The sequence below is a fragment of the Myotis myotis genome, unplaced genomic scaffold, assembly GCF_014108235.1.
Source record: "Myotis myotis isolate mMyoMyo1 unplaced genomic scaffold, mMyoMyo1.p scaffold_m19_p_10, whole genome shotgun sequence".
NCBI lineage: Eukaryota > Metazoa > Chordata > Mammalia > Chiroptera > Vespertilionidae > Myotis > Myotis myotis.
The window spans coordinates 79,735,991-79,753,830 of NW_023416314.1; the positions used below are offsets into that span (position 1 = coordinate 79,735,991).

Below are 17,840 nucleotides of genomic sequence, written 5' to 3' on the forward strand. Positions count from 1 at the left end.
CAAACTTGTCCGTCAGAGCTGCTCTGGGAAACAGCTGAGCAGACTGGCCCATCATTCACAGCCTCCCTGCCCCAGGTGCTCCCCTCCCACCCCAGGTCCCGGAGGCTCACTCCCGTCAAGCTCCTCCCAAAGGTGACCTCAGGGTCCCTGTAGCCCCACCTCTTCCCGCCGGGCCTTGCACTGGGATGGGAGCTTTGGGAGAGCCGCGCGGTGCTGCTGGAACTTGGCCTTTCCAACTTAGGGCTGGAGGGAACTGAACCTGCAGAGACAGTAGCACCAAAGATGCAGACTCCCTGAGGACAGGCTTTCTGAGTTGCCACCCAGGTGGGGAGGGGCCTCGGGGACTCCCAGGGGAAAGCCATTTTATGCAAAGTCAAGGCAGCAGGAAGTACAGCCAGCTGCTGGCCTCAGCGGTTCCTAGCCCAGAAAGCTACTCTTGGAGCAAAAGAGGAAGTTTTACTCCTGCCCCAGAAGCAGTCTCAGTCCAAGAGTTTTAGAAATAGTCTGTTGTGACCATGGACAAGTGTAACTAAAACCTACTACTTTAAGCCCAGTTGAGATCAGTGAGCTATTTCTTAAAAATATATTTTTATTGATTTCAGAGAGGGAGAGGGAGAGCTAGAAACATCAATGATGAGAGAGAATCTTTGATTGGCTGCCTCCCGCACACCCCCTACTGGGAATCAAGCCCGCAACCTGGGCATGTGACCTGATCGGGAATTGAACTGGGACCTCCTGGTTTACAGGTTGATGCTCAACCAGAGCCACGCCAGCTGGACTCATCATGGATGTTTCTATCCCTCTCCCTTCTACTCTCTAAAGTCAATACAAACATAAAAAACCAAAACCTAAAACTAACATATAGCTTCTGACAGATCTGTTCTCCCCAAAACAAGTCCAAAGCGAGTCCTGCAATGGCGGTGGTTTCGGTCGCAGGTGGAACAGTGTTGTCTGAACCCGGCCAGAGTAGGGTTGACGCCAAGCTCCCTTTCAGCTGTTCACTGAGTGACAGCACCACCTAGTGACCACCTCGGCAAAGCCGCGGGACCAAGGCAAGCTCACACCGACCCACGTTAGAAAAAGGCCCTGGTCCTGTCATCAATTCGCACACCTCTCCCCATCCAGGTTGACGCCGGAGGACAGCCACTTAGACTTTTGTTTTTATTTAATGATTGATTTTTAGAGATGTTGATTTGTTGTTCCACTTATTTCATTCATTCATTGGTTCTATTTTTTTAAAAAAACATTTTTATTGATTTCAGAGAGGAAGAGGGAGAAACATCAATGATGAGAATCACTGATCGGCTGCCTCCTGCATGCCCCCTACTGGGGATTGAGCCCACAACCTGGGCACGTGATTTTGACTAGAATTGAACTTGGGGCCCTTCAGTCCGCAGACTGACACTATCCAGAGCCAAACCGGCCAGGGCTCATTGGTTGATTCTTGTATGTGCCCTGACCAAGGATCAAACTCGCCACCTCGGTCCATCAGGACAATGCTCTCACCAACCGAGCTGCCTGGCCAGGGCCCACCTGGAAGTCTTTTGGCAGAAAAATTACTCAAGGACATCACAAGGCATAACCACGCCTGACTGGCTTGTTTTATTGGAGAAGGGGACTCGGGGTTAACAATGTGAAGACAGTTGGGACCTGAGGTTGGGAAAAATACCCTCCCTTCCCCATTCATGCCCACTGCCCCAAATAAAAAATAACCAACTATGGGAGGGCAGCTGAGACAGCGACTGGGGACAGGGGACAGACATGGAACTCGAGGGCAGCGGAAGAGACCATGCATGTGCTGGGAGGTCCCAGAGGCAGCGGCTATAGAGTAACGTGGGTACAAGTCTCTGTATCTTCCGCACAGGTCTGTATAAATATATAGAGATAAGCTGTTTGCTTTCCCCCTTCTCTCCCTTCTGCTCCGTGCTGCTTGCTGCGGTCCCAGCTCCTCTTTCCACACGAGGACAGAGGGAAGAGGGATGATGAGCAAGTCATCACCGAATGGCGATCAGACCCACATCCATCAGCTTCTGGATCTTCTGTGCTATCACAGGATTCTTTAAGTGTCTAATGAGGAAGAGACAAAGCTTGAAATGAGACTTAACATAAGAGAAGCCTTACTTGTTCTTGGAGCAAGCCCTAGTGCACACCCCTTAGAAGGTATCGACCGGAGGTGGTTGAGGACAAGTTCTGGCAGGAGAACTGCAGAGGCCATCACTGTTATGCAGTCAGAACCTGGCCAGTCCCACTTTATGGGACAGCTTTAAATGGAGACCATTCTCCCAGCAAAATTGGTCTTTCCAATGAACTATTTAAGCTACCATGACTAACAAAAAGAGGAAGCCCTTCCAGTCCACCTTTAAACTGCCAACCTTTAAAATTTCAAGTAAGAATCACACAATAAATACTCCACCCAGGCTGATCCCACGCGTCCCCAACCTCACGCACGGCCACTGGTTTATCCTTCAAGGCCATCTCCCCAACTCCACTCACTCGCTAAGTGCCTGAGGGTCCTTCTGCATCTGTTCCAGGATGAGCCGCATGGCTGGGTCACTCATGATCTGCTGCACCTCAGGGTCGGCCATGGCCCGTCGCTTCACATCTTCGGGGCTGTCGTGGCGGTTGTACTGGGCCATCATACAGCGCTGGTAACCATCTGCTGCCTCCTGCGTCCCAGCAAAGCCAAAGGGGGAGGGTGTTGGCACAACCTGCCTCTGCCTCAGCAGGTAACTGAGAAGGGCTGACACATACCATCAGGCGAGAGGCAAGGATCAGTGAATGACCACGGAAAGACCCGAAGGAGAAGCGGGGGCAGGGGAGAGCTTCCTGGAAGCCAGAAGCAGCCCACCTTACAGTTGGAGTCCAGCTCTAGTGCCTTCTGGTAGACATCCATCGCTTTTGTGTAATCCTTCATTGCTTCTAGGGCAGCTGCTTTCCGTGTATAACCCTTGACTGCAGACAGAAATGGGAAAGGTGAGGCCTTACCCAAAATGCAGCTCCCAGGGCTGCTTCTCTCAGCCCTTCAAGAGCGCCAATGCCCCTCACGCCGTGATGCTAGCTGCTAAACATTACAGCTGCGAGGACACCCAGGCATGTTCTCGCCTTTCAATCTTTTACCAGGATAAAGGGATGGGAAGAGGCAGCATAAAGGCACTTACTGAAGGATGGCTCTAGCTGGATACATTCCTCACAGTCCTAGGAAGAAGAGGCAAAAGGAATTAGGCTCACTCCTTTCATGAGCTACTTTTAGGTAGACTGCTCCTTTGGAATGACAAACTGATCCATCACTCAGAGCCCTTACAAAGGATTCTACTTTTGCTTCTAGTGCTCCTGTCAATTCTGGCATCTGGGTGGATTTAACAGCAGCCACAGCAAAAGGAGGGCAGAGGAGTGAGTTAAGCAACACCACAAGGAACAACAAGTTCACATTAGGGACCATCCCATCCAAGTGGCCTGGACTTTTCAAAAGGCTGATGACTAAGCGTGCGCGCGTGTACACACACACACACACACACAAAAGCCCTGGCCATTTGGTTAGAATGTCAGCCATGCACCGAAGGGTCATGAGTTCGAGTCCCAGTCAAGGCCATGTATCTGGGTCGCAGGTTCACTCCCTGGTCCTGGTCGGGATATGTGTGGGAGGCAGCCAATCGATGTGTCTCTCTCACATCGCTATTTCTCTCTGCCTCTCCCCACCCCCTCCCCTCCACGCTCTCTAAAAATCAATGGGTCCGGCCAGTGTGGCTCAGTAGTTGAGCGTTGACCTATGAACCAGGAGGTCACAGTTTGATTCCCAGTCAGGGCACATGCCCAGGTTGCAGGCTCGATCCCCAGTGTGCGATGTGCAGGAGGCAGCCAATCAATGATTCTCTCTCATCATTGATGTTTCTATCTCTCTAGCCCTCTCCCTTCTCTGAAATCAATAAAAATAAAAAAGCCGAAACCGGTTTGGCTCAGTGGATAGAGCATCGGCCTGTGGACTGGAGGGTCCCAGGTTCGATTCCGGTCAGGGGCATGTGCCTGGGTTGCGGTCATATCCCCAGGAGATGTGCAGGAGGCAGCTGATCGATGTTTCTCTCTCATTGATGTTTCTAACTCTCTATCTCTCTCCCTTCCTCTCTGTAAAAAATCAATAAAATATATTTTAAAAAAATAAAATAAAATAAAAATTAAAAAATGAAATCAATGGGAAAAATATCCTCTGGTGACGATTAACAAAGCAAAACAATACAAACACAAAAACACAAAAACAAACAAACACACACACACAAAAAGAAACAAAAAGCCAAAAGGTGGGGAAGCTTCCAGTTTGAGAAACTAAATAACATGACAACCACATGAAAAGCATGGGCTTTAGAAACTAAAACTTTAAAACATATTTTCAGACAAGTAGAGAAATCTGAATATAGACACAGAGCAGATGGCATTGCAGCCTTAGTTTTGTCATCATCAGGTGCCAGACAGTTAGGGGGCGACCAGGCCGGCAGGGGGGCAGTTAGGGGGTGATCAGGCAGGCTACCAGGTAGCAGGCAGGCAAGTGGTTAGGAGCCAGTGGTCCCGGATTTCGAGAGGGATGCCCAACTGCTGGTTTAGGCCCCATCCCGCAGGGATCAGGCCTAAGTCGGCAGTTGGACATCCCCTGAAGGGAACCAGATTGGAGAGGGTGCAGGCTGGGCTGAGGGACACCCCCCCCCCACGATTTTGTGCACCGGGCCTCTAGTTGTTGAACATAGGTGAAGAATACACAGGTATTCTGTGTATTTTTGTTTGAAACATCTTCAAAATATAAAATTATGTAAAATAGAATGTGCTACACAGTGTAGTTTTCACAGCTAGGTTTAATTCCTCCTCTTCCACCAAGAAACTTTAAGACCAGAAGTAAATCCATTCATTCTTTCCTTCCATTTGCATGAGTGGGAAAGTACTACTGCTCCACCTCACAGGTGACTGATGTCTCTAGGCCACAGACCCAGAAGATAATGGCAGCAAAACCAAACCATCATGGACTCAGGTGTTTCCAGATAGACCACATTTTTTTATCTTCCCACAAAACGTGCCTAGATTGTCTCCTTGAGAAGTTAAAAAATAGCCAGGAGGCACGGAGCAGCTTCTGCTCAAGAGAGCAATGGGGAATAATTTCTTCACAGTGTCGTACGTATTCAAATAACTATTCTCAACATGACTGAGAACAGCAGACCTGCTAAGCTAAACATCAAAAAGTGAAGAATGGTAAAGCTGCTGTGGAAAATGTGGCAGTTCTAAAAAATCAAAACACACAGAACCATCTATAATCCAGCACTTCAACTGTTAAATACGAAAGAACAGAAACTAGGAGCTTGAACAGATAGTGTACACTCATATTCATAAGAGCATTACTCACAATAGCCAAAAATGGAAACATGTATCAACAGATAAATGGATAAACAAAAGGTGGCATATACTTACAATGAAACAGTGTTCAGCCTTAAAGAGGAAAGAAATGCTGATACATTCTATAACATGAACCTTGGCGACATTATGCTAAGTGAAATAAACCAGATACAAAATAACAAATATTGTTTGGTTCCAGTTACATGAAGTACCTTGAACAATCATATTCATAGAGACAGAAAGTAGAACAGTGGTTGCCAGAAGCTGGGGGAAGGGCAATGGGGGGAGGATGCAGAATTTCAGTTTGGGAGGATGAAGAGGTCGGTGATGGTTGTACAACAGTATGAATCTACTTGATGCCACTAAATTGTACACTCAAAATGTTAAAAAAAGGCAAAACTTAACAAAAACATATGTGGGGAAGGGTTATGGGGAGATAAGGCCAGGTTAGGTGGGAAATGATCCACTTTCCCAAATACTCCCAATCACTAACAACATCATGGGCAGGACCGGAAAAAGATAGGTCCTGTATGGGGATGGGCAAAAGCAAGTTGACAGTTGTTTGAAAATAATACAGTAATTACATACACCACCACCATCTTGAATCTATAATCAAAACAAGAACAGCAGCTGAAGTTGATGAAAGTGTGAAAAGAGAACACACATTCCTACGCACAGGTCACAAAAATGGCCACTCCACAGACGCTCTCACCTTGAGTGCCAGCTGAAACTCCAGGAGTTTGGTGTAGCAGGCAGCTCGATTGCTGTACAATTTGGCATCTCGTGGGTTCCGTTTGATAGCTTCTGTGTAATGCTTCATGGCTTGGGGATAGTCCCCTGAATAAGGAAAAGAGAAACTTAAATGTATAAAGCCACCTGCCCCCACCAGGGCATATTTACCCTGCAGTCAGCCGAGGCCCAGAAAGCACGTTCACACCACTCTCATCCAGAAGGGCCACCATCCAGGCTGTAGGTACCTTTCTGGAAACATTCATTGCCTTTGTTCTTCTCCTCCAAAGCCAGGTCAGGGTTTATGTAGGCCAGCCGCTCTTGCTCCTTTAAGATTTTCTCTGCCTAAGAAAACATAATTCTTGGAATAGTCATTTAAATTCTTAGAAACATAAATATTGGGCTTAAAAAGCCAGATTACAATTTTAATTTTCAAAGAGTACTGCTGGCAAGATTTAATTTTTATTTTAAGAATTTTATATCCTCATTTTCAAGGTTCATTGTGAAACAGAATGGTATTGACATACACTTGGTCCAAACATATGCCCCAGAGGAAAATGGTGCATGTGTTAATAGCACAAGTAATTTTCGACCAGTATTTTTGTGAATACAGTCTCCCTCCTATATAATTTATGACAACTGGCATAATACACAACACTCGGGGGATGTAAGAAAAATCTTAAGTTATACATCAGTAAGTGATAGGGCAGCGTCATATAATACGACTAGAGACACTACTTAAAAAAAAATTAAGGTTCATTATTAAATGACAATAAAGTAACAATAGATTAAGAGATAACAAAACAGCCCTTCTTCCCCACCCACCTGTTGGCATTTCTTGAGCACATCTGGTGTTCGGTGCTCTGCCAGAGACTTGTTGTAGAAATGGATGGCATCCTTGTATTTTTCTTCTTTGAAGTAGGAATTGCCAATTCGTGCGTAAGCTCTGACAAAGACAAGAGGAAAAAGAACTTGCTAAGGGCAGAGCAGACACAAAGCCAGCCCCTGCAGAGAAAACACATCTACAACTAGAAACAAGGCCCACACCACTGCTCAAGCACTGTGCCCTCCGACACCTTTTATCTTGACTCCTGTGGCCTCCTTTCCAGCCTGCTATTGACAGATACTGGACGACAGACCACACATTCTGTGGCCAGCAACCCTTTCCCCGTGCATTTAAATTAAATCCTGGACATTCAAACCTCTGAACCACACAAGTACTCCAGAAGATCGAGTGTACCTGGCGATCTGTCGGTAGTCTTCCCGGTTTTCTCGCCCCACTTCAATGGCCTTCTCACAGAGCTCCCGGCATTTGCTGTAGTCGCCCTTTTCGAAGTACACGGCTGCCAGGCAGGATGGTTAAGAAGAAAGAGTCAGCCCTTGCCTCTCCCTGAGGTCTGCCTAACAACGCACTTGCCCCTCTTCCTGGGCCTCACCTGCTTGATTGGTCAGGTAAGTCATGTTGGTGGGGTCCAGGTCCTTGGCTCTGTCATAGTGCTTCAAGGCTGTGTCAAAGTCTTTCTTCTTGTAGGCATCATTTCCCAGCTCCTTTTCTCTCAGTGCCTAGATGAGGTACGCAAGAAGTTAGGTGCCAAGCAAACCTGACCAAGACGGCAAAAAGAGCAAGAGCCTGTGACCTGCCACGGGTACTGAATGGCACCTGCTACACCCAGCTATCGGTTTTAAACAGTGAAGTACTAGCTGTTCAAATGAGAAGCTGAGTTTCATCTCTGCTTCCTCTGAAAGTCCCTTTTCCACCTACGCTCCTGGATCTTTGTCAGAAAACAGAGGGCCTCTTCAGGGAAGAGGAAAGCCCTTCAACTTGAATCGCCTTCAAAGAGGACAGCATAGTTTGTATCAGGTTTGACTGTGAGAGGCTGCACCAAGTCCAGTTTCTGCTGTGTGGCTGTCTCAGGTCTCAGTTGTCAGCGAACAGCAGCAGATGGGGTGGTGAGAGGATTAGAAAGGGCTGTACTGGTGGCACGAGTCTTCAGTACAGCTCACTTACCACCCCCACTGTAGGGCCTTTTTTCCAGCTTTGAGACACCCCAAACAACCAATGCTTACCCAGTGAAAGATGCTAAATCTGGCAACAACCTGCTGTTCTCATTTACAAGAAGGGAAATAAAATCATTTAGGCACTTGCCTCCTACTCTGGAAGGCATGCAGCTAAGTGGACAACCTTTAATTACACACTCCGTCCAACCAGAATAGAGAAGCAGAAGCCTAAGGATTGATATAGACAATATTCTTCTGGATCGTGGCAAGGACAAGGATCTCTCACAACTTTACTGGTCTGCCCTGGTCAATATTCAAACCAGTAGAACCACAGTGGCTGTGGGACTATGAAAGGGTAGCTAGCTCCCACTGCCATAAGTCTTTGAGATACACGATTCCTATGAAATCACTTGTACCACTTTAATAAATAATAAGCTTAGCACACACTAAGCACTCAAAAATATACAGCCACCCAAGCTCTATAGATGTTACCACCTGACATAGCTATGTTGACTGGGTTGTTTACAATTGTATGATAGTAACGAGAGACAAAACGAGACCTGCTTCTTGTTCTCTGGAAGATCCTCTTCCATTGGTTCTGGTTTGGTCTCCTTTTTGGGAGGAGGTGGTGGCGGAGGTGTAGCAACTTCTTCCTCATCATCCATACTGCCCAGATCAAATCCAAGGAGGACGCTGAGAGTAGTCATGATCCGGGGATCTTGCAGTTTCCTAGTACAAAACAAAAAAGGAAAAGTAACAAGCATTCTTCCCCACAACTGACCTTTAAATTACCACTTACTGCGAAAGCTCAGACTACTGTATACAAAAGCTTCTCACCCATCAAAAGAGTGCTAGATTCTGTACTTATGAGTTACAACTGGGAAATATTCAACCCTTCAAAAATCCATCTAAAATGAGGTAACGGAGGTAGATTTATTTCTTGAGTCAGCAGATATAGAACTGAGTTATATGTATACTTCATCTGATTTCAGAAGTCGGAGGAGTTGAGAGAGACAGATACTAGTATAAGATTTAGAGATACCTCTTTACACCTTACATTCTTTTTCTTTCTTTTTAAAATATATCTTTATTGATTTCAGAGAGGAAGGGAGAGGAAGAGAAGGATGGAAACATCAATGATGGAAGAGAACCATTGATTGGCTGCCTCCTGCATGCCCCACACTGGGGATTGAGCCTGTAACCCAGGCATGTACCCTGACCAGGAATCGAACCGTGACCTCCTGGTTCATAGGTTGACGCTCATAGGTAGGTATTTTTCTTTAAAAATAAAAATAAATATTATTTATATTTTTAGAGAGGAAGGGAGAGGAAAAGAGAAAGAAACATCCATGCGAGAGCGAGACATCTATTGACTGCCTCCTGCATATCCCCTGACCGGGAATCGAATTAGCAACCTTTTGGTGCATGGAACAACACCCAACCAACTGAGCCACACTGGCCAGAGCCTGACATTCTTTTTAACCTTGAGTTTCCACTTTGATATACCAAACAGCAGGGCTTATGTCTATGGAAAGGATATGGATGGTGTCAGGTCAGAATTGTAGGAGAGCAGTGAAGAGGCATGTGAGGGTTAGAATGAACATTCCAGATTACGTTGCTTTATGCTCTGCAACCTTTTTCAGAAATACAAACAAATGAAAAACCAACAACTCCTACTGCTCTTTGGGAGAAAAATCAAAGGCAGAAATCGTGCAGTTGGATCCAGGGAACCCCTCCCATAGGATCCTAGGAAGAAAACATCATGTTCACATCCACTCCCAGAGATTAACCGCTGCCTGAACTTACGTGCCCAGATCGGATGGCTTGTTTCGCAGTTGCTCTATCAGTACCCGGTAGGTAGGATCATTGAGCAGCGCCTTTGTCCTGGGATCGCTCTCCAACTTCTGGTACAGATTGGGCATGTTGAAAGGGTTCATGAATTTCCTCTCTGTTCCAAACAAAGTGCATCGGTTCACTCAAGTTACTATGCCCCTATAGCTTACTGACACTTCAGGGGGAAAAAAGCCTCAAAATTAATCCCACTTTAAAGATAATGATTGAAAAAAGGGAAAACGACAATGTACATGGTGCTCACCTGCCAACCGGGCCTCCATGTTCTGTAAACCCTCTTTGAGCTGAGGATTATTTGCTTCATGCTTTAAACCCTCCTCATAGGTTTGCTTGGCTTCTTCAAATCGGTTCAAGAACTCAAGAGCTGCTGCTTTTCGAGAATAGCCCTTAAATCAGCAAAGACAGACACAAAATTCAGTAATGGGCCACACAAAAACATTATGGGTAATGACCAACTGCATCTATGACAGTGGTCTCCTAAGATTATAATAAGGCTAAAAAATTCCTATCACCTAGTGACATTGTAGTCATTCTAAAGTGGTAGGGCAATGCTTTGCTATTTCTTAAGTAAACTGAGTGTCGCCTAAGTGTACAGAGTGTATAAAGTCTACAGTCGTGTACAGTAGGTCCTAGGCCTTCACATCCATTCACCCTCCTGCACTGACTCACCCAGAGCAACTTCCAGTCCCGCAGGCTCCATTTGTGGGAAATGCCTTGTACAGGTGCACCATTTTGTATCTTTTCCATTCTGTTACCGTTGCCTATAGTATTCAGCCTAGGAGTGCTAGACCATACAGCCTAGCTGTGCAAACCTCGACCGTCTAGGTTTGTGTAGGTGCACTATGATGCTCGCACAGCAATGAAATCAGTTAATGACTGAGTTCTTGGAATGTATCCCTGTTAAGAGATGCATGACCAGCCTTATTCTGTTTGGCTCAATGGATAGAGCATCCGCTTGTGGAACAAGGGCACATACCTCAGTTGCAGGCTTCTCCCCAGTCTGGGCCCTGGTCAGGGTCCGAGCAGGAGGCAACCAATCGATGTGTTTCTCTCACATTGATATTTCTCTCTTTCCCTCTTTCTTCCACTCTCTGTAAAAATCAATGGAAAGATATCCTCGGCGAGGATTAAAAAAAAAAAGATGCATGACCAGCCCAGTCGACAAGGTTCAGTGGTTGAGCATCGACCTATGAACCAGGAGGTCACAGTTCAATTCTGTCGGGACACATGCCCAGGTTGTGAGCTAGATCCCCAGTATTGGGCTTGTAGGAGGCACTGATCAATGATTCTCTCTCATCATTGATGTTTCTATCTCTCTCTCCTTCTCCCTTCCTCTCTGAAATCAATATATATTAAAAAAAAAAAGCACCACAAAAAAGCAAACAAACAAAAAAGAGATGCAAGACTGTAAAGGATACTTAAGAGGTAAATCCAGAAGGTGAACTCAAAAGAATCTATGAATCTATTTTACATTTCATGGAACAAAATGGGCATTCATGTGAAGGCAAAAAGCAAACAAACAAAAACAAAAACCAGGAAGAGGAGCAGATATAATGCCATGATGGATACTTCAAGAATCCAGCCAACTATCAAAGAGGCACACCCTACCCACCCCAATTCATCTTTTTAAAAAAAATATATAGCTTATTAATTTTTACAGAGAGGAAGGGAGAAGGATAGAGTTAGAAACATCGATCAGTTGCTTCCTGCACGCCCCCTGTTGGGGATCGAGCCTGCAATCAAAGTACATGCCCTTGACCGGAATCGAACCTGAAACCCTTCTTCAGTCCGAGGCTGATGCTCTATCCACTGAACCAAACCTGTTAGGGCCCAATTCATCTTATAGCCAAGTGTTGCCAGTTTCTTAGGCAGCATTTTCTTTCTCAGTAGTTAAAAAAAAATAAGGCATGTCTTAACAATTGATAGTACCTCAGATGTGATGAAATATGCTATTACTCTGAGGAACATACTTTAAATGGGTAATAAACTACTATACTAGTCTATTGGGCTAGGCACTGAGCCAGGTCAGGAGGGCATGATACTTAAGAACTGCACACCAAGGGCATTTCTGGGAAGCCCAAAGAACCCCCACCCAACCACAGCTCACCTTGCCCCAGTCAGGCTTTAAGTCAACCGTTTTGCAGCCATCTTCGTAGGCCTTCTGGTAGTCGCCTTTCTTGGCGTAGGCTGCCGAGCGGTTGCTGTAGAGCACATGGTTGTGGGGATCTAGCTTGATGGCTTCGGAATAGCACTGTAATGCGTCGTTGATGTTGCCGGCACTCAGGGCCTTGTTGCCCTTCTCTTTTAGCTCATTTACCTGAGGAGGAAGGGAGCCACAATACGTTTATTTAGTCCCAACACTCAGGTGCTGCTCATTCTTTGCTGCAGTTACACACAAAGGGTGACTTTACAGATCAGAAGAGAGAAATCATAGATCAATTCATTTATACGTCCCAGCAAGGAAAAAGTAACCAGGCAGAAGCCCGACACATTGCTCTCCACTAGCTCCCAGGTGGATTATTAAGACCTCTGGCCACTCTTCTGAGTCTCTACTTCGAGCTGATGAAGCCACTCTAGGGCATACTCATGAGTTCCTGTCACGCAAAAAAAATTCAGTTGCATAGATTTCCAAAGAGTCCCAACGATAAACTAAGCACAGACCCGGTCGCTCCGCACAGGAAGGGGCCATTAGGAAGGAAGTGGAGCGAGAGGGCGCTAAAGGCTTTAGGAGGCTTCTCCAGGAGCACTGAGATGCTCCCCATGATCAGAGAAAAATCTACACATTTCCATTTACGTGTGGTAACCTATCACAACATGGGAGACCGATGCTTTGTTCTTTAATAGGTAAAGGCAGCCCCACCCCCAACCAGGTTTTGCCATGCTTAAATATTAATATATTAAGAGGATAAAAACATGACTGGTGGTTGAATCCCCGTCCTCTCGCACCTTCAGAATGGAAGCAAAGAAGTACATTAAAGGTTTGAAAAAGTGCGTGGGCCTTGGCTTTCAGAGCAGGGGCCGAAGGAAAGGGGCTTCTCCTATTAGAAAGGGAGGGCGGCCCCTTAAAGGCAAACACACCCACTGAGCTAAAGCTGTCCTTCGTTACGACGTCATTCTTTCTTTTTACCTACCATCCACCCATGACCCAGCATACTGATGCAACAAAAAAGTCTGTGAAGGGAAATGATTTTGGAACTCTGAGGCACACCAGCTGGGAACCTCCATCAGAAGGAATGTAGAGAGAACCTCAAAGTGAAAACAGGCAGGAGGCCACCAAATTTAAGCAAACAAGGGATAAAAATCTTAGAACCCAGGATGGAGGCCAAAAGTTAAACCTCAACTCAACTAGTAACAAGTAGCTAGGAGCAGCTTGGCGGAGTTACTGCCTGTTCTACACACCATCATTTTCCAAATGGAGTGCTGTACTGTCAGTCAGCAAATAAAGTGTATAGGTCATGATCAGCACCTGGAAAGATCAAGTGGAACAGAAAATACCAGCACGTAGCCCACATAACATTAAGTGCTGTTTTGTTAAATGTATTAAATGGTTGTATGTATGTACTGAGTTAAATGTAAAAAGAGTATCACTAGATTTTATTTGAAAGGCACTATACTTACTTAATACAAATTTGGACACTCAAATTTCCCTAAAATTGATATGTGAATCTCAAAGTTGAAAATGAAAACAAAAGGTGGAGAAGTCACATTTATTTTCAGGAATGGGTTTAAGACAATAAATTTTATTTAAAAACAAACAAACATTTTTATTGATTTCAGAGAGAAGGGAGAGAGAGAGAAACATCAATGATGAGAGAATTGATTGGCTGCCTCCTGCACACCCACACCGGGTATAGAGCCTGCAACCGGGTATGTGCCCTGACCGGGAATGGAAGCGACCTCCCGGTTCTTAGGTCCTCGCTCACCCACTGAGTCAAGCCGTTGAACTAAGCCAGACAACAGTTTCTAACAACACCTGAAACTAAAATGCCAGGTCAAGCCCTGGCTGGGTAGCTCAGTTGGTTAGAGCATCATCCCAATATGCCAAGGTTGTGGGTTTGATCCCTGGTCAGGGCACATGCCAATAAAAAAAGAACATCCTGCCCTAGCCGGTTTGGCTCAGTGGATAGAGCGTCGCCCTGCGAACTGAAAGGTCCCAGGTTCGATTCTGGCCAAGGGCACATGCCCCGGTTGTGGGTTCGATCCCCGGTGGGGGACTTGGAGGAGGCAGCCAATCCATGATTCTCTCTCATCATGGATGTTTCTATCTCTCTCTCTCTCCCTCTCCCTTCCTCTCTGAAATCAATAAAAACATATTAAAAAAAAAAAAAGGCCAGGTCATGTGCACAATTGCCAGGGTAAATTTGTAATCCCACATTTAGTCAGACATTCATTTACAATCTACCTGTACACAGACTTCTGTAAATGGCAGTGTGATTTTATTCCCTCCCCCCAAAATTCATTTTACTTTGGTAAACGCAGGGTAACGAAAACTTTTTAAAATTTAACAGAATGATGTGTTTCTCATTCCAGAAACCGCCTGTCTATACCACAGCCTACTTATTCCCAGGCAGAATTTAATCACCACCAGGGTGAACAAAGTTAAACGTCTCCATTCCGCTTTAATATTCTGCTTTAACTGAGCAAAGAGACCCGAGGTGTGACCAAAGGAACAACGGCTACCCTGCAGCAAAAGGTTCGGCTCCGTCGATCGCACCAAAAACACGAGCCATGTCCCCCTCCGGATCCATCACTGCGGCTCAGTGACAGCTTCGGACGGAACGTAGCCTCCGTGGGCCTTTCACAACCTTCAAGCCACGGGGGATATAACGAGGACACGGGGCGCCCCAGCTCCGACCCGCCCCCCGCCCCCCAATGCTGAGCAGAGAGGCCAAGGACTGACTTGGTGCTGCTCATCCACAGAACCTAAATTTTCACAGCGACGCCCTCCTCCCCGTGTAATTGGAAACCGACCTTTCGGAGCTGTCTGTCCTCGGTTACTAGTCTAGAATCACACACACAAGGAAAAAAAGAAGGCGAGGAGGGGGAGGGCCGCACATGTGTGTGAAAGCCTGGCGGGGACGCATTCGGTCCAAGGACTTTCGCGGCGCCCTCCCCTTCGCTGCATCGGGCGGAGAAGTCGGCCTGCTGCTCGTCATACCTTCACTCCGCACTCTTCCACCCCGGGTTTCAGACACAGAAAAGCGGCTTATTTCCCCCAAATGGCCACTGAGCCCCTCAGCTCCTTCCAGCGTGTCCGTCCCCGCTGCCTGCCTGCCTGCCTCCAAGTTAACTGTGGCCAAGTCCTGGGGGGCCCCGTGGTCGGCATTCTCTCGTCCATCCCGCAGAAGCCGAGTTCCCCGATGTGGACCCGACCCCTCGCCCGCCTCCATCCCTCCCGGAGCCCGGGCTCTACCCTCCCACCCCCCGCTTAGCCCAGGGCCACTTCCCGGGAGGCCTCCGGGACCCGGCCGCAGGCCCCTCTCGCCGTGGCGGGCCGGACTCACGCCGACCTGTCGTCTACCCTCGGCTCTGCTCGCCGAGTCGGGAAGCGACCGACACCGAGTGGACCCGGCGCTCCCCGCGGCCCGGCCTCGCTCCACCGCTCACCGCCCGCCGGCCGCGGCCCTCACGCCCTCGCCTTTCTCGCTGCTCCGCTGGCCCAGCCCTCCGCCCCGATCGGGTGCCCGCCCGGCCTGTCCACCCGCGCGGCCTGGCCTGGGCCGGTCCCGGAGCGGTCCTTGGGCCTCAGCCTGCCCCTCCTTCTTCACCTGCTCCATAGCCCAGTCCGGAACCCGGTAGAATCGACTCCGTCGGCTCCGCGTTCCCAACCGCACGCGCCGCCTTCTGGAACCTACTAGAAGCTGCCGGGACCCCCGGATCCCGCCCCTTCCTCGTCTGCTCACTGGTCACGCTCCTCTAAGGGCTTTCTATGCTTCTTTACTATTGGTTTAAAGCCTAGCCCATCACCTCCGCTTCTCTTTCATTGGACAGCAGGGAGTAATCCCCTTGGCCCTGCCTCCAAGGCTCCCCGGGATTGGGCGCTCCCAAATAGGCCCCGCCCACCGTAGACTGCTCGATTGGAGGGCGGGTCAGAAATCTGCGACAGCGATTGGTTACTTGCTCCGCTAATCGTGGCCGCGCTGGCCGCGCCCATTGGTCCTGTTCTTTCTGGAAATTTCCACATTTCCCATTGGGCTGACAGACTTCATGACAGAAACGCCTTCAGAGGAAAAAAAAATTCAATTGGGCGGAGAGTTGCCAGCACTTTGCGCTGATAGGTTCTCACCGCTGCCCTTCTAAGGGAGCCCGTAGCGACAGCCCTCCTTTGCCGCGGTGGCTCCGGGAGCCGGCGGGCCGTGGGGGACGCCGGGCTTCCGGGCCGCTTCCCGCCTCCGGCTGCTGCGGTCCGGCCGATGACTCGCGCGTCCCCAGCGCAGAGAGCCCCAGTCTCTCGCCTGTGCTTCGGGCTTTCGGGGGTCCCAGTGGTGAGGGTGACCGTCAGGGGCAGCCCCTACCCGGAGCCCAGCTGTTCGGGTCTGAATGTTCAAAAAGACAGCGCGGCGGGAAAGGCTGGGCCGGGGGAGGACAGACCCGGCTCTCACGCCGGCGGGGCCGGTGGCGGCCGAGTCCGCTCCGTGGAACCTCGGGGGTAAAGGGTCGGTCATCTAGGGCCAGGGCTTCCTGTGCAGCGTGTAGACTTACTGGAAGGAGCCACCCCACCTCCATGGTTTGTACGTAAAGGGGCGAAGGAAACAGACCGCAGCGTGGAGGCGGGGGCGGCCCGGGAGCGCCCTAAGCCGCAGCCCACGTGCCAGAGGCAGAGCGGGCACCGAGGGAGCGACAGGAAGGGCTCGGAGCGGGAAAGATGGGCCTGCGGACTCTCACTGCTGCTTTTGCACCTGGGCCTGTGCGGAGTCCATGGAACAGAGGAGCCGCTGGGGCCTGGAGAGGGGCCCTGGGTCCGGCTCGATCGCCGTTCTCTTTGGCTAATGCCATCCCTTCCCAGGGTGGCACGTGTCCTCTATGCCAACAGCCTGACCGCCCGGCTGGCTTGACATTGCGGCCAAAGTCACCGCCGATTCACGTGGCTGCCACCTCCCTCCCTCGCTGAACCCTGGGCGGCTTCAGATGGGGCTCAGGGCCGTCTAACTTGGCAGGCCTGCGTTTCCCACCCTTTTTCCTGTCCGCCACCTTCAGCACAGACCTCCAGCCACACGGACCCCTCCTTCTCCGAACTAGGTGGGCTCCTGGGCTCCTGGGCGCTGGGCCCGCCTCCGAGCTGCTCCCTCTGCCGGTTCCCGGGCCACCAGCTCTGCCCGGTTTACCTCGTGTCTCTGGCTGAGATGGGCCGTCAAGGTTCCATGGCAACTGGCCCCAAACAAACACACTGATTTCTGTCCACCTGTTCCCGGCTTTCTCAGCACCCTGGGCCACCCACGTGTCCCCGTCACAGACCAGTGCCTGGGAGGTATCACCACAGTCTGTGAGGCCCAGAAGGGCCTTGGGTTTGTTTTCCTTTATCCTGGGTTCCAGCTGCATTGCAGTGTCTGGCACAGTGGCATTCATCAATCCATCAAACATCGAATGCCCTGTTATGTGTCAGGTGTAATTGTGGGCGTTACAGGAAGTGCAGTGAACAAAACGGACAGAAATCCGTTTTCATGGTGATTGTTAGTGAAGGAGACAAACCTAAAAGTTTATGTAGTGTACCTGCACAGGCGCAGTAGAGAAACATGTCGGGGACAGGGTGCCAGGAGCGCTGGGTGGGGGGCCAGGGCAAACCTCAGTGAGAAGCTAACGTTTGAGAAAAGACACAGGGAAGTGAGATGATGAGAAGTCTGGGGAAGAACTTGGCAGTCAGAGGGAACAGCCGTGCAGAGGTCCTGGGGTAG

General features: G+C 48.9%; 1 protein-coding gene across 1 annotated transcript; it reads right to left on the reverse strand.

The window, feature by feature from the left end:
- Positions 1–1,569: 1,569 nt before the first annotated feature.
- On the reverse strand, positions 1,570–15,868 carry STIP1 (stress induced phosphoprotein 1). The gene is made up of 14 exons (XM_036326835.1): positions 15,717–15,868; positions 12,056–12,265; positions 10,193–10,334; positions 9,904–10,045; positions 8,658–8,826; positions 7,536–7,662; positions 7,340–7,442; positions 6,925–7,045; positions 6,348–6,444; positions 6,083–6,207; positions 3,159–3,195; positions 2,849–2,952; positions 2,494–2,666; positions 1,570–2,067 (listed from the first exon to the last, which is right to left on the reverse strand). The coding sequence occupies exons 1-14, from the start codon at positions 15,723–15,725 to the stop codon at positions 1,995–1,997; spliced, it is 1,632 nt and encodes a 543-aa protein (XP_036182728.1). The 5' UTR covers positions 15,726–15,868; the 3' UTR covers positions 1,570–1,994.
- Positions 15,869–17,840: the final 1,972 nt, after the last annotated feature.

What these genes read in the sequence shown, in the direction of transcription:
- STIP1 (XM_036326835.1), bottom strand. An exon ending in TGCTCAAGAAATGCCAACAG is followed by an intron (nt 6,445 to 6,924) that starts GTGGGTGGGGAA and finishes ATGTTTTCTTAG; the next exon opens with GCAGAGAAAATCTTAAAGGA. An exon ending in GACCCTCAGGCACTTAGCGA is followed by an intron (nt 2,068 to 2,493) that starts GTGAGTGGAGTT and finishes CTTCCTCATTAG; the next exon opens with ACACTTAAAGAATCCTGTGA.